Below are 12,785 nucleotides of genomic sequence, written 5' to 3'. Positions count from 1 at the left end.
CCAACAATTAATAAAAAAAAAGGAATGGACTATCATATCACATAAAATGATTTTTTTTTTTTTTTGCTAATAATCACCTATAATGTTTCTAGAAAATAGACAAACAACAAGAAAAAAGTTAGAATATAAGCTAGCCAATTTTGTCTATTTCCCCCAAAAAAACCAACAATGAACAAAATAAAAATTGAATGGAGTATTATGTCACATATATTTTTTTTTTCTAGTAATCACCTGTAATGGTTCTAGAAAAAAGAAATCATAACTAAAATCTAGTATACAAATTTGACCAAAAAAGAAACTAGAATAAAAGCTAGCTAATTTTATCTTAATTGACTTGGCCATGTCATGCATGCAACGTAGTTATTTACGTCCATATATAGACGTGAACACAAGCCCTTCACTTGTTAACCAAATTCCCTTCTTCTTTGGATTATGAAAGAGAAAGAGTGAGAAAAAGAAGAATGAGTTTCTATGAGTGGTGTGTAGATCATTTTATTCTTGTTATTAGTTTTATGATTCCATGATTCCATTATATTGGATTGAAATACGCATTGTATATATATTTTTTAATTTAAAACAAAGAGGAGAAGAAGAAGAAAATTCAATATGTTAGGGGTTGATTATGATGGGGTTGAATCAAGGGAGCATTCATTTGCAAGGGCATCAAATGCAGATTGGGTTGAAGAAGATGAAGAAGAACTTCAAATGTTTGCGCTCTTAAGGTTACCTACGGAAAAACGTGTCAATTTGGCATTGATGAGGAAACCATCTTCTCGCAACTCATCAATGTCAAATAAAACCAAAGGTAGAATGGAACAGATCGATGTAAGAAAGTTGAATCGTGTTTATCGTGAACATCTTGTGAAGGAAGCCTTGGCCACCAATGAACAAGATAATTATAAGCTTCTTTCTGCCATCAAGGAACGATACAATAGGTAAATTAATAACATTCTTCCATTTTTACACACATAAATTACAATTAACATTTGAACTTTATGTAGCCACATGCTGATTAAAATTGTGTCCTTCAATCATCAAATAGGCACTTCTATTTTTTGAAAATTAAAATTTCCATAGCTACAAGATTATTAATTTTTTGAATGACAATAGAAATTAGAGAGAAAAAAACGTACACTTAGCAACATAATTAAAGATGAATTTCACATTTTTCTTTTTTGAGATTGTTGTAGTTATTTCAACTTTTTTAGTGTGTGTCCTTGTGAGCTTAACTCAGTTGGTATGAACAATTCATAATACATGCAAGTTCCGGGGTTCAAAACCCAACCACCACCAAAAAACTTTTCTGGTGTGTGTGAGTGTGTGATGATACTCTTACGTATACTATTTTTGCATTGAAGTAATTTGTTTTTTTTTTCTTTCAATTAACATGTCATTGCATGTCATGAAGGCTTATATATATGACTTTCCAATATTTAAATTCATTGCTTGTAATACAATACTATCCGTTTCCAAATACATGTCGCAGTTAACCACTTCACACATGTTAATGCACAACTTTGATCGTTAATATTTTTAATTATCTAAAGTAAAAAATTATAAAAATTTAATATTTTGTAAATATTTATCGAAACAAATCGAACATCTTACATGTTAATATTTGTATTTATATATCAGTTAAAAAATATGGTCGAAGTAAGTCATGTGAATATCACATTGCAAAAATGCGACATGTATTTCGAAACGGAGATAATATCACTTTATGTATGAGGTGGCAGCTCAGTGGTATTGATCTTGTGATTTTAAGGGAAGAATTTCAAATCTCATTATGAATCATTATAAAATGGTTTTTAGTGTTACTTTAGTTAATAATTCTCCTCTCCAATTTTATTTTAAAAATTATTTGTTTTTGTGGTTGAATGCAAAAGGGTAGGAATGGAGGTTCCAAACATTGAAGTGAGATTCACAAACTTGAAAATTGGAGCTGAGGTTCAAATTGGGACAAGAGCTCTACCAACTTTGACCAATTACACACGAGATGGCCTTGAGGTTCATATATATGTGCATTTTATTACAGGAAGAGACTAGATGAAACATCTAAATTTGTACATATGGGTTAATGCATGACCTTAAATATACACATATATATATCATTGTTTTTGTTGTGTTTAATCCACAATTTTTGTTAGTAAATTACAATGCATTTTGCAAAGTGATTCTTATTCATGGTGGTTTTGGCATTCAGGGAATTTTAACCAGTTTGGGGATAGGTCGACCTAAAAGACATTCTTTGACCATCTTGAATGATATCAATGGTGTTATCAAACCTGGAAGGTAATGTTTTTTCTCGCGAGTCGAGTCCTAATAGATAAATCGAAACAAAAAGGTATTTTTCGATTGAGTGGTTTTTAAGAATCATGACGTAGGAAAATAAGACGCTTTTATGTTTCATGTTTGTTATGTTAATTGATAAGTATATTCAACTTAACGTAATGTGTCGTTGCATAGGATGACATTGTTATTAGGACCTCCAGGATCTGGAAAATCTACTTTACTTTTGGCTCTTGCTGGAAAACTTGCAAGTAACCTCAAGGTAACTAACTACATATTCTAAACAGAACTGTAAGAAGCATGGTTGGTAATTTCAGTGGAATTTTTGCAGAAAAGTGGTAATATAACATATAATGGCCATGAGCAAAAGCAGTTTTGTATTCAAAGGGCTTCAGCATACATTAGCCAAATTGATGATCACATAGGAGAACTAACAGTGAGAGAAACTTTTGATTTTGCAAATAGATGTCAAGGTTCAAATGATGCAGGTACATTATAATATTACCTTTATTATATTCATTTTTAATCTAAATCAAATTTCTGAACTAAATTAAATCATTTAATTTCTTAATCAGAGTTATTGAAAAATCTGGAAAGCTTAGAAAAGGAAAAAAAGGTGATGCCAAGTCCAGAAATTGATGCATTTATGAAGGTTGGTTGCAAATGTATATGAAAATTAAATGATGCATGCATGCATCCTAAATACTTTGTGTTCTGAAATTGATTTGACTCTACAGGCAGCATCTGTTGGTGGCAAAAAGCACAATGTAATGACAGATTATATTTTGAAAGTGCTTGGTCTTGATGTATGTTCTGATACTGTTGTTGGTAGTGATATGATAAGAGGGATATCTGGTGGCCAAAAGAAGAGAGTAACAACAGGTGATTTATTCATAAGTTGTTTTTAGCTTATTTTAATAAGTTATTCATGATAGCATGTAAAAAGTTATTCATGATAGCATGTAAAAAGAAACTTATATTATCTCTACCGATAAGTGGGCAGAGATAATGTTGTAATCTGAACCGTAGTATTTAAAAGAGAGCCGAACCTCCTATTTCACAGGGACGTCCCTGACTTTTAGTATCTTTATTCTTTTGAACCGGGATTGTTGTTCTAACATTTTGCATTTCATTCCATTTCTTCCAGGAGAAATGATTGTTGGACCAAGAAAAGCTTTATTTATGGATGAAATATCAACTGGACTTGATAGCTCTACCACATTCCAGATAGTAAAATGCATAAGAAATTTTGTTCATGAAATGGAAGCTACTGTACTAATGGCTCTTCTTCAACCTGCGCCGGAGACTTTTGATCTCTTTGATGATCTAATACTTCTGTCAGATGGACATATAGTATATCAAGGCCCCATAGAACATGTGGTAGAATTTTTTGAATCATTAAGTTTCAAACTTCCACCACGCAAGGGTGTTGCAGATTTTCTTCAAGAGGTATTTTTAGATTATTGTTTATTTATTTTTAATGATTATTGATCAAATGATTTTTGAATTTATTTTCTTACCTCGATATTTTCTTATACCAGGTAACATCTAAAAAAGATCAAGCACAATACTGGGCTGATTCTTCAAAGCCGTATAAATTTATTCCAGTACCAGAGATTGCAGAAGCCTTCAAAAATTCCAAATTTGGGAAGTCGATGGAAGCCATGTATACTGCTCCCTATGATAAATCAAAAAGCCATCCTTCAGCTTTGCCGAAAAATCATTTTGCTGTGTCAAATTGGGATCTTTTTAAGTCTTGTTTGTCGCGAGAATGGACCTTGGTCTGTAGAAATAGTTTTCTTTACATATTTAGGACTTGTCAGGTACGTGTATAAACTTGATTAAATATTTCTGCACTTACACTTTCTTCAGTAAATTGTTTTTAGTAACTTTTTGATGGTTTCTTCCAGTAATTTGATGTTTGACAAATTTCTTACGCTGTCAAGGTTATACTTGTTGGCTTGATCGCATCCACAATGTACCTTCACGTAAAAACTTATCCTAAGAACGAACTTTCGGGGAATCTCTACATGTCTGCACTATTTTATGCATTGGTGCACATGCTGTTTAATGGGACTACTGAGTTGTCACTTTTGATATTTCGTCTTCCTGTCTTCTATAAACAAAGAGGCAATTTATTTTATCCGGCATGGGCATGGACACTGTCCACATGGATTCTTCAATTTCCTTATTCCATTGTTGAATCTGTTGCGTGGACTGGTGTCGTGTACTACATTATTGGATTTGCTCCTGCACCTGGGAGGTATTTTACTTTACATTCATATACTCTCTTATGACTTTTTTTCTGTCTTCTTTTAAACTAATACATACTCTTGGCATTCCGGTTAATATTTCAGGTTCTTCCGCTACATGCTTTTATTGCTTATGGTGCACCAAATGGCATTAGGTCTCTTTCGGCTCACAGCTGCTATCGGACGCGATATGGTTGTTGCTAATACAGGTGGATCGGGTGTACTGATGATTTTATTCTTATTGGGAGGATTTATTATCCCACTAGGTAGGTTATAGCAAGAAATGCTGGAAAAAGGCACGTACATATTGCTATGTTTTTGTTGGTGATCATTGTTGAATTTTTCAGACATGATTAAGCCATGGTGGAAGTGGGGTTACTGGTTATCACCTCTTAATTATGGACAGAGAGCAATTTCAGTCAATGAATTTCTTGCAACAAGATGGTCAGAGGTACATTGTGCATGCAAATTAAATTTCATCTTTTTACATTGTAATTTTTTGCATATAGTTTATAAAAGATTTATGGAAACTGTCTATTTCAGCCTTCGGCTTTAGGGAACGACACAGTTGGTCGAAATATACTGAAGACATATAATTTACCAACTGAAGATTACTGGTATTGGTTTAGTATGGGAATGTTCGTACTTTACACATTGTTTTTCAACATCTTTACCACTTTGGCACTGACCTATTTGGACCGTAAGTTGAGAGCAATTTCTTCTTCGTATTACCATTTTTATCAATGCAAGTTCGTTCAGTATCTTCGTAGTTTACGTTTTCTATCTTGGCATGCTACAGCGATAAAAAAACCAAAAGCAATTACTGAGGATGAAGTTGAAGACTCAGAAAAGAGTTCCGAATCTAATGCTAAAGAAAGCAAAAGCAAGGGAATGATTCTTCCTTTTGAACCATTGACAATGACATTCCACAATGTCAATTATTATGTTGATATGCCACAGGTGACGGAGTTTGTTTAAATATGAACGCAAGAAATAGAAAGAGTCGATAGTTCCACTAACTGTTTCTAAATGAACTTTGTTTCTTCTTTCTTTCAGGAGATAAAGAAACAAGGTGTAACAGAAAGTAGGTTGAAGCTTTTGTCAAAAGTGAGTGGTGTTTTTGCACCTGGTGTACTTACAGCATTAATGGGATCAAGTGGAGCTGGGAAAACCACTTTAATGGATGTGCTTGCAGGAAGGAAAACAGGAGGATATATCGAGGGAGATATTAAAATATCTGGTTATCCAAAAGTGCAAGCCACATTTGCCAGAATTGCGGGTTATGTTGAACAAAATGACATACACTCTCCTCAAATGACGGTTGAGGAGTCCTTGTGGTTTTCTGCATCATTAAGGCTTCAAAAGGAAGCGAGCAAAGAAAAAAAGCAAGTAAGTTCCTCCCCGAGATATCTTATCTTATGCGTTATCGCGTAGGCTTTGTTTGACATAGTACTTGTTTTGCAGGAATTTGTCGAACAAGTAATGAAACTGGTTGAACTTGATAGTTTAAGACATGCTATGGTTGGAATGGCTGGCGTTTCTGGCTTATCGACAGAGCAGAGAAAGAGATTGACAATAGCAGTGGAACTTGTAGCAAACCCTTCTATAATCTTCATGGATGAACCTACCTCCGGACTTGATGCACGTGCCGCTGCCATTGTTATGAGAACTGTTCGCAATACTGTTGATACTGGAAGAACTGTGGTTTGTACCATACATCAGCCAAGTATTGATATATTTGAAGCATTTGATGAGGTTAGTTGTTTAAGCAAGGTGCTACTTTCTAACCAATTTAATATTTTTATTAACTATAATTAAGTAGCTTTAATTCTTTGTTTGTAGTTACTTCTTATGAAACGTGGAGGACAAGTTATCTATGGGGGGAAGATTGGTAACCAATCAAATGTGATGATAAAATATTTTCAGGTGACATTTTCTTTCAATTATTTCTTGTATAACTTAATTCATTCTCATTTTCTAGTTGTGTAAGGATCATAATGTTAAGGTAGAAACGATGTTTGTGGAATTTAAGCTAATTTTCTTTGTTAAAAACATCATTTTTTTTATGCAGAGTATCAGTGGAATCTCCCCAATTCCCAGTGACTATAATCCAGCAACTTGGATGCTTGAGGTTACCACACTTGCTATTGAAGAAAAACTCGGTGTAGACTTTGCAAATGTTTACGAAAATTCTGACCAATTCAGGTAACTTTATCTATTCTCACGAGTCCTAATAACAATAAAAGATGTCTTTTCTAAGGAACGTACGAATCAACAAGTTACAACCTTATGTACAGAATTAATAATATGATATTAATGGCTATATCACATCCTTTTATCTTAGAACGGTGGAAGCTTCGATTAGAAAATATGAAGAACCATCTCCCGGCTCAGAACCGTTGAAGTTTGACACATTATATTCACAAAATACATGCTCACAACTTCACAAGTGTTTATGGAAGCAGAATATTTTATACTGGAGAAATCCATCATACAATGCAATAAGGATGTTGTTTACAATAATATGCGCTTTAGTTATGGGGTCAATATTTTGGAGGATTGGTGTTAAAAGGTATGAATAATATACGATTTCATTTGTTATAAGAAAAAATTTATTACTATTATTATTAATGAAAACAAAGGCAATAAAATTGGTGATAATAACCATGTTATTGTTATTCTATAGGGAATCAACTCAACAAGTGATGGTAACTATGGGTGCAATTTTTTCTTCGTTATTGTTTGTTGGGGTGAAAAATGCAACTTCTGTACAACCAGTTGTTTCAGTTGAAAGGACGGTGTTTTATAGAGAGAAAGCAGCTGGAATGTACTCTCCAATTGCCTATGCAGCAGCACAGGTATATAGCTAGTTTTGTCGATGTATTGAAAAATTATTTTAAAGATTAAATCTCTTGTGCATATTGTATATAATGATTACTTAATCTCATTAACAGGGGCTGGTGGAAATCCCATACCAATTTGTTCAAACAATAATATATGGTGTAATTACATATTTCATGATGGGTTTTGAAAATAATGTTGGTAAGATCTCGATTTTCGCTGTTGAAATGCTTCCTGCATCATGTATTTGGGGTCCTCCTATAACTTACATCATGAGAGTGAACGCTTTTTGGTTTGTTAATTGAATTGATTCAACTATAGTTAATGTAGTTCACATAAATAGTGCTAGAAGATGTTGTGTACGGAGTGAGTGAAACACCGATTTTGTCTATGAAAGACAATTTGATTACGAAGTTAACCAAATTTTAAAATGATCATTGAAATTGAAAATCTTAAGTCACATTAGTCCTTTTGGATCAGTGAACTCAGTCACGTAGAACAAACATGATCGAGCATTTTGAATTTTAGGGATCCTAGAATTTCGTTAATTTCAAGGGCTAAATTTAGTATTTCACTCTCAGGAAGTATATCTGGTTTCAAACTTCCTAGAATTAAGAAACTTTCACATAGACATTTATATTTTTCTCTCATTAAGTATCTCAAAGTTCGTCCTCCGATAAGTACTAATGTGATACATTTTTTCTTCCTCTCTAATGCAGGAAAGTTTTTGATATATCTAGTTTTCATGTTCCTCACATTTACCTATTTCACCTTTTACGGCATAATGGCAATTGGTGTTACACCAACCCAACACCTCGCAGCTGTAACTTCTTCTGCATTTTACTCTCTATGGAATCTTGTCGCAGGTTTTATGGTTCCAAAACCGGTGAGTAAAATAAATAAAAGTATTACAAGGATCCTCTACGACCGTTACACAGTGTAGTGACCGCGGAGGGATCATTATTTTTCTCTCGCTAGATCTAATAGTCTCCACGGTCGTTGCACCTTGTAGGGGTCGCAAGGGATCTCAATCTGAATATTTATACTTATAAAAAAAAAAAAAAAAAAAGTATTTTGGCCCTAATGCTAACGAGTCTTGCATTGTTTCAGTATATTCCTACATATTGGCTTTGGTTCCATTACCTCTGCCCACTTTCTTGGACGCTACGTGGTATTTTAACATCTCAATTTGGAGATGTAGAAGATATAATTGAGGGGCCAGGATTCAAGGGCAGTGTGAAACAGTATCTATCAGTTTCTCTAGGGTATGATGAGACAATTAATGGAGTTTCATCAGTGTTGATATCAGCAATTGTGCTTGTTTTCTTCACCATGCTCTTCTTTGGTTGCTTTGCTTTCTCAGTTAAAGTATTCAATTTCCAAAGGAGATGATTGAAGAATATAGTTATAGATGTATAAGAATAGAAGCTACTATGATTGATAATAGTATCATAAATGTAAGTTATGTAACAAGTTATTTACTAAACAAATGTAAGTGATGTTCAAATAGTATCATAGTGATTCTTCTACACCAACTTGTAGTAACAATTGTTTGCACAGATTAGAACCTCATATCCCTTGCTACATGGACACTTGAAAGTAAGGCTTAAACACTTATCAACCCACTCTACACTAACAGCTTCTTCATAATCATTTCCCAATTCATCCTACAAAAACATAAATGAACTCATTCAGCATGAAACAAAAATTAGTCTAGGAGTCATATATATAGTTTTAACTTGTTATCGCCACCGAAATTGTAGCTGCATTAATCACTCTTCATTGTGCTTTTCCACAAAATATCAAGAATCGTCACAAACATTGGTCTTTAACTGCGGTCTGCAACAGCAATTGCAGGCACAATATAACAAATTTCGAGTTGTCTACAACGGTGTCACAACCACAGTTTTGGCTGCATTTTTCCACAATGTAAAGGTTCAGTGTGACCACAAGTGCGACTGCAATAGTAATTTAAAACCATGATTACAAATGCAACTATGATCATATAATCTTTTTACTTACAGATATATTTGTTGATAAGAGAAAGTCCAGATACTAATTATTACAATCTACTACATTATTTGTGCAGAGATTCTGATATAACCTACTACAAAATTGTGCATGTGTGAGTAGACAGTCTTACTCACCCGTGATGTCAAATAGTGGCTTAAGTGGCGATATAGCGTAGTAAAATTTGAATGAAACACTAATATTCTATGATACACGATTTAGTACAAATTGTTGTCAAATAGCGGCTATAGTACTATAGCATATCTGAATTTGAACAAACCAGTGCCACTATTTTCCATGATCTGTCATTGACAACACTGCTACTTACTAGCATTAACGTATATGACTATTGCTTAACTACAAAAAAGAAATTAAGTGAACAAACAAGGAAACATTCAATACCTTCCCTTAAATCCCAGATCCTGCATAATTGAGCTGTTAAAATTGTTGCACATAAACTATGATTACAATTGAAACTATGAGATCAAATTCAATACCTTCCCATAACCCCCAAATCCTACATAATTAAGTAAGTGCAACTAGGATATTCATATAAATAAGAAAAAATTGATAAATTTATGAGCATAACTTGTAAGTACCAATTAAAGAACCAAATACATTCAAGATTACAATAGAAAAGACAATCACAGTCCAAGATTCAAGACATATACCTGAGATATGACTTTTTCATCTTCAGCAACAAAAGAGTTAAGAGAGTGCTCTTCTTCTTGTTCTTTTTCATCTTTTTCATCTTCAGCATCAGGAGAGGGCTCTTCTTCTTGTTCTTGTTCTTTTTCATTTTCTTCCTCGTCTTCCATAACTTCATCCCACACTTTCTTCATTTCTTTTAACCGATCCTTCATCCTTTTAAGCCTCTACAAAAAACAAACAAAACCCATGATTCCAAATATAAAAAAAGATTACTTTTTTAGCAAGAAACACAAGTTTCAACACATACCATTGAATCAGATTCAGGGGTGGTTTTTTCAGCAGAGTTCAAATAACAAGCAACTGCTTCTTTAACCTCCAAAGGATCAATAACTTCAGATATACATCTCCTGATCGGAGGCAGAGGCGGCAAAGCAGTCGACGACCCTTTAACCGGCATAGCTTGATCCGGCAAGGTGCATGGATCAGCGACACAGCAGCGAAGAGCATTACCACGAAGACTGAAAGGAAGTGTAATGGCGGAGAAGCCATTACGGGTGAGATTGCTTGCGTCGAAAGAATGCTTCTTGGATGATGGTTGGTGAGGAGAAGATGATGATGGTGAACGGCGTTTGACAGAGTTGTTGTGAGTGTGATGATGACCAAGCATTGATGATGTTGGAATAATCATGGATTGTTTCTGTTTGTGAGGGATCAACATGGATTCTTGTTGAATTTGAATTTGAATTTTTGTTGTAAAGTAAGTGTGAGTGGCAAAGAGTTGTGAAAAAAGAGGGAAGGTTTGAGTATATATAGGAGAATCCAGAATGCACAATTTGTCTTTCAAGAAGATCCAAATTTTGTTGTTATTTTTCTAAGATTTTTTTCTCATCTTGTTTATTATGAAGAAATGTTACCATTGTAAAACATGTCAATTTTGCATATCAAGGTTATATGTTGAAATTTAAGAAATTCTATAAAGGTAAATTGTTTGAAATTTTAGCTCAATTCTAATGATTTTGTAGAGTAAAATTGTAATAATCATTGAATGCTACATAGTATACAAGATTATGATTCTCTCGTGCTGAAACCAATATAAAGAGGTGGAGGTTTTGGAATTTGATGAAAATTAAATGAGAGGTTGGTTAAGGGTGAATGTTTGAAACATGAGAGATAAGGGAGAATCTTTAGAACCCTGTGAAATGATTTTAGAGGAGAAATAATGAAGATATTAAAACATGTAGCAAATTCATAATCGTGTAGTTGTAAATTGTAATAGTAATTCTGTTGTAAGTGACATAAAATCGATGATTGAAGTTTATAAAAAAAAAAAAAAATCATCATGATTTTGAGAAATCTTGGTAGGATTTGGCTCAGGAATTTGAGTTTTCCTTGACAAATATCGCAGCACGAAGAAAAGAAATTGTGACACGATTTTTGGATAACGGTCAATTCGTACTATATACGAACTTGCAAATCGTGGCACAATGAAATGGAATTGTGGCACGATTTCCTCAGATTATGTGCACTATCTAAGACTTCATTTTTTTTTTTTTTGTGAGAGCGATAAGAGAAAGAAATTTGGGAAACCAAAAGAATGAACTTTAGGGTTGAGTGTCTTTGGTGAGAGTTTTTTCTTGTAAACACCTTGGATAATGATATCTCATTATTAGAGAAAGGATCATAAAACTTCCTTTAGTGCTTTTTTAGGGTTCAAGTTGTTTTAGGGATAACCTTGGCGCAACTGGTAAAGTTGTTGTCATGTGACTGGAAGGTCACAGGATGATGGGACCTGGAAACATCCTCTTGTGTAAAAAAACAAGATATGGCTGCGTACAATACACAAAATGGTGGGACCCCTTCCCGGATCCTGCGTATGCTGGAGCTTTAGTGCACCGGGTTGCCCTTTTAGTGTTTTTTTAGGGTTCACTGTGAGTGTGGGTGACTTGAAAAATAAGTAGAAATTAGGGTTTGTTCTTTGTGAGCTTTTAAGCTAATTTCTTATAACCTAAATTTATCATTCTTATCACAATAAATTAGAGAGTTGTTCTCTCTCTCAAAGTTGATCATTTTTAGATCGAACTGGGTAAACACTATTGGTGTGTTGTTTTCCCTCTCTTCTTTCTTATCCTTGTTACTTTAAATATGTTTGTGGTGTTGTTTCACACTTCGATCTAAGTCTATTTTTTGTTGTTGTTATTTGAGACTACTTTACTTATTGATTACTACTTTCTTTACTCAACACAATAAAGATTTATTGGTATGATTACCAGTTCAAATTCACAACAAATTCTATTAATAATGTAGTTGTAGTAGTTTGTAAAGAGACAAATGAAAGTATATAAATGTATATCTGCTATTCGCTCCGCTGGATAATTTTTTTTCCCATATCTGCTATTTAGCTGATTTTGTGATATTCTCGGATATCTGTATTACTATCATTTGTGTTTACTTATAGGTTCCTAATTCTAAATCATTGTTTAGGGAGGGTTATAATATATGGTCTCGTGAAACATAACTAAATTGAATAAAGGAAAAAAAATATTTCAGCAAATAATTCAATTAATTTATGAAACTTTAAAAGTAAAACATTCCCTTTAACATAATCTACACACTTTAAACCATATACAAAGGTGATGATGTGTATTGTGATGATAAAGTAGGGTTTCCACTTTTATAATGGCATTGACTTCCAATTTAAAACCATTCATATTTTATATTTGGCTAGAAGAAAAGACAAAAAAC

General features: G+C 33.5%; 2 protein-coding genes across 2 annotated transcripts; one reads left to right on the top strand and one right to left on the bottom strand.

The window, feature by feature from the left end:
• Positions 1 to 606: 606 nt before the first annotated feature.
• Positions 607 to 8,799, top strand: LOC25490860 (ABC transporter G family member 31). Its single transcript, XM_013604766.2, has 23 exons — positions 607 to 935; positions 1,887 to 2,007; positions 2,204 to 2,292; positions 2,467 to 2,551; positions 2,621 to 2,777; positions 2,865 to 2,941; positions 3,027 to 3,171; positions 3,437 to 3,738; positions 3,831 to 4,112; positions 4,236 to 4,552; positions 4,647 to 4,807; positions 4,889 to 4,992; positions 5,085 to 5,241; positions 5,341 to 5,501; positions 5,598 to 5,930; positions 6,006 to 6,296; positions 6,384 to 6,467; positions 6,613 to 6,746; positions 6,886 to 7,113; positions 7,228 to 7,399; positions 7,496 to 7,583; positions 8,102 to 8,268; positions 8,493 to 8,799. Exons 1-23 carry the CDS (start codon positions 607 to 609, stop codon positions 8,772 to 8,774), a joined length of 4,266 nt encoding a protein of 1,421 aa, XP_013460220.1. The 3' UTR covers positions 8,775 to 8,799.
• On the bottom strand, positions 8,772 to 11,232 carry LOC25490859 (uncharacterized). Its single transcript, XM_013604765.3, has 3 exons — positions 10,351 to 11,232; positions 10,064 to 10,267; positions 8,772 to 9,049 (listed from the first exon to the last, which is right to left on the bottom strand). The coding sequence occupies exons 1-3, from the start codon at positions 10,759 to 10,761 to the stop codon at positions 8,909 to 8,911; spliced, it is 756 nt and encodes a 251-aa protein (XP_013460219.2). The 5' UTR covers positions 10,762 to 11,232; the 3' UTR covers positions 8,772 to 8,908.
• Positions 11,233 to 12,785: the final 1,553 nt, after the last annotated feature.

The sequence above is a fragment of the Medicago truncatula genome, chromosome 3, assembly GCF_003473485.1.
Source record: "Medicago truncatula cultivar Jemalong A17 chromosome 3, MtrunA17r5.0-ANR, whole genome shotgun sequence".
Taxonomy (NCBI): Eukaryota; Viridiplantae; Streptophyta; class Magnoliopsida; order Fabales; family Fabaceae; genus Medicago; species Medicago truncatula.
The sequence above is the reverse complement of the archived record's forward strand: the minus strand, read 5'-3'. Positions and strand labels throughout refer to the sequence as shown.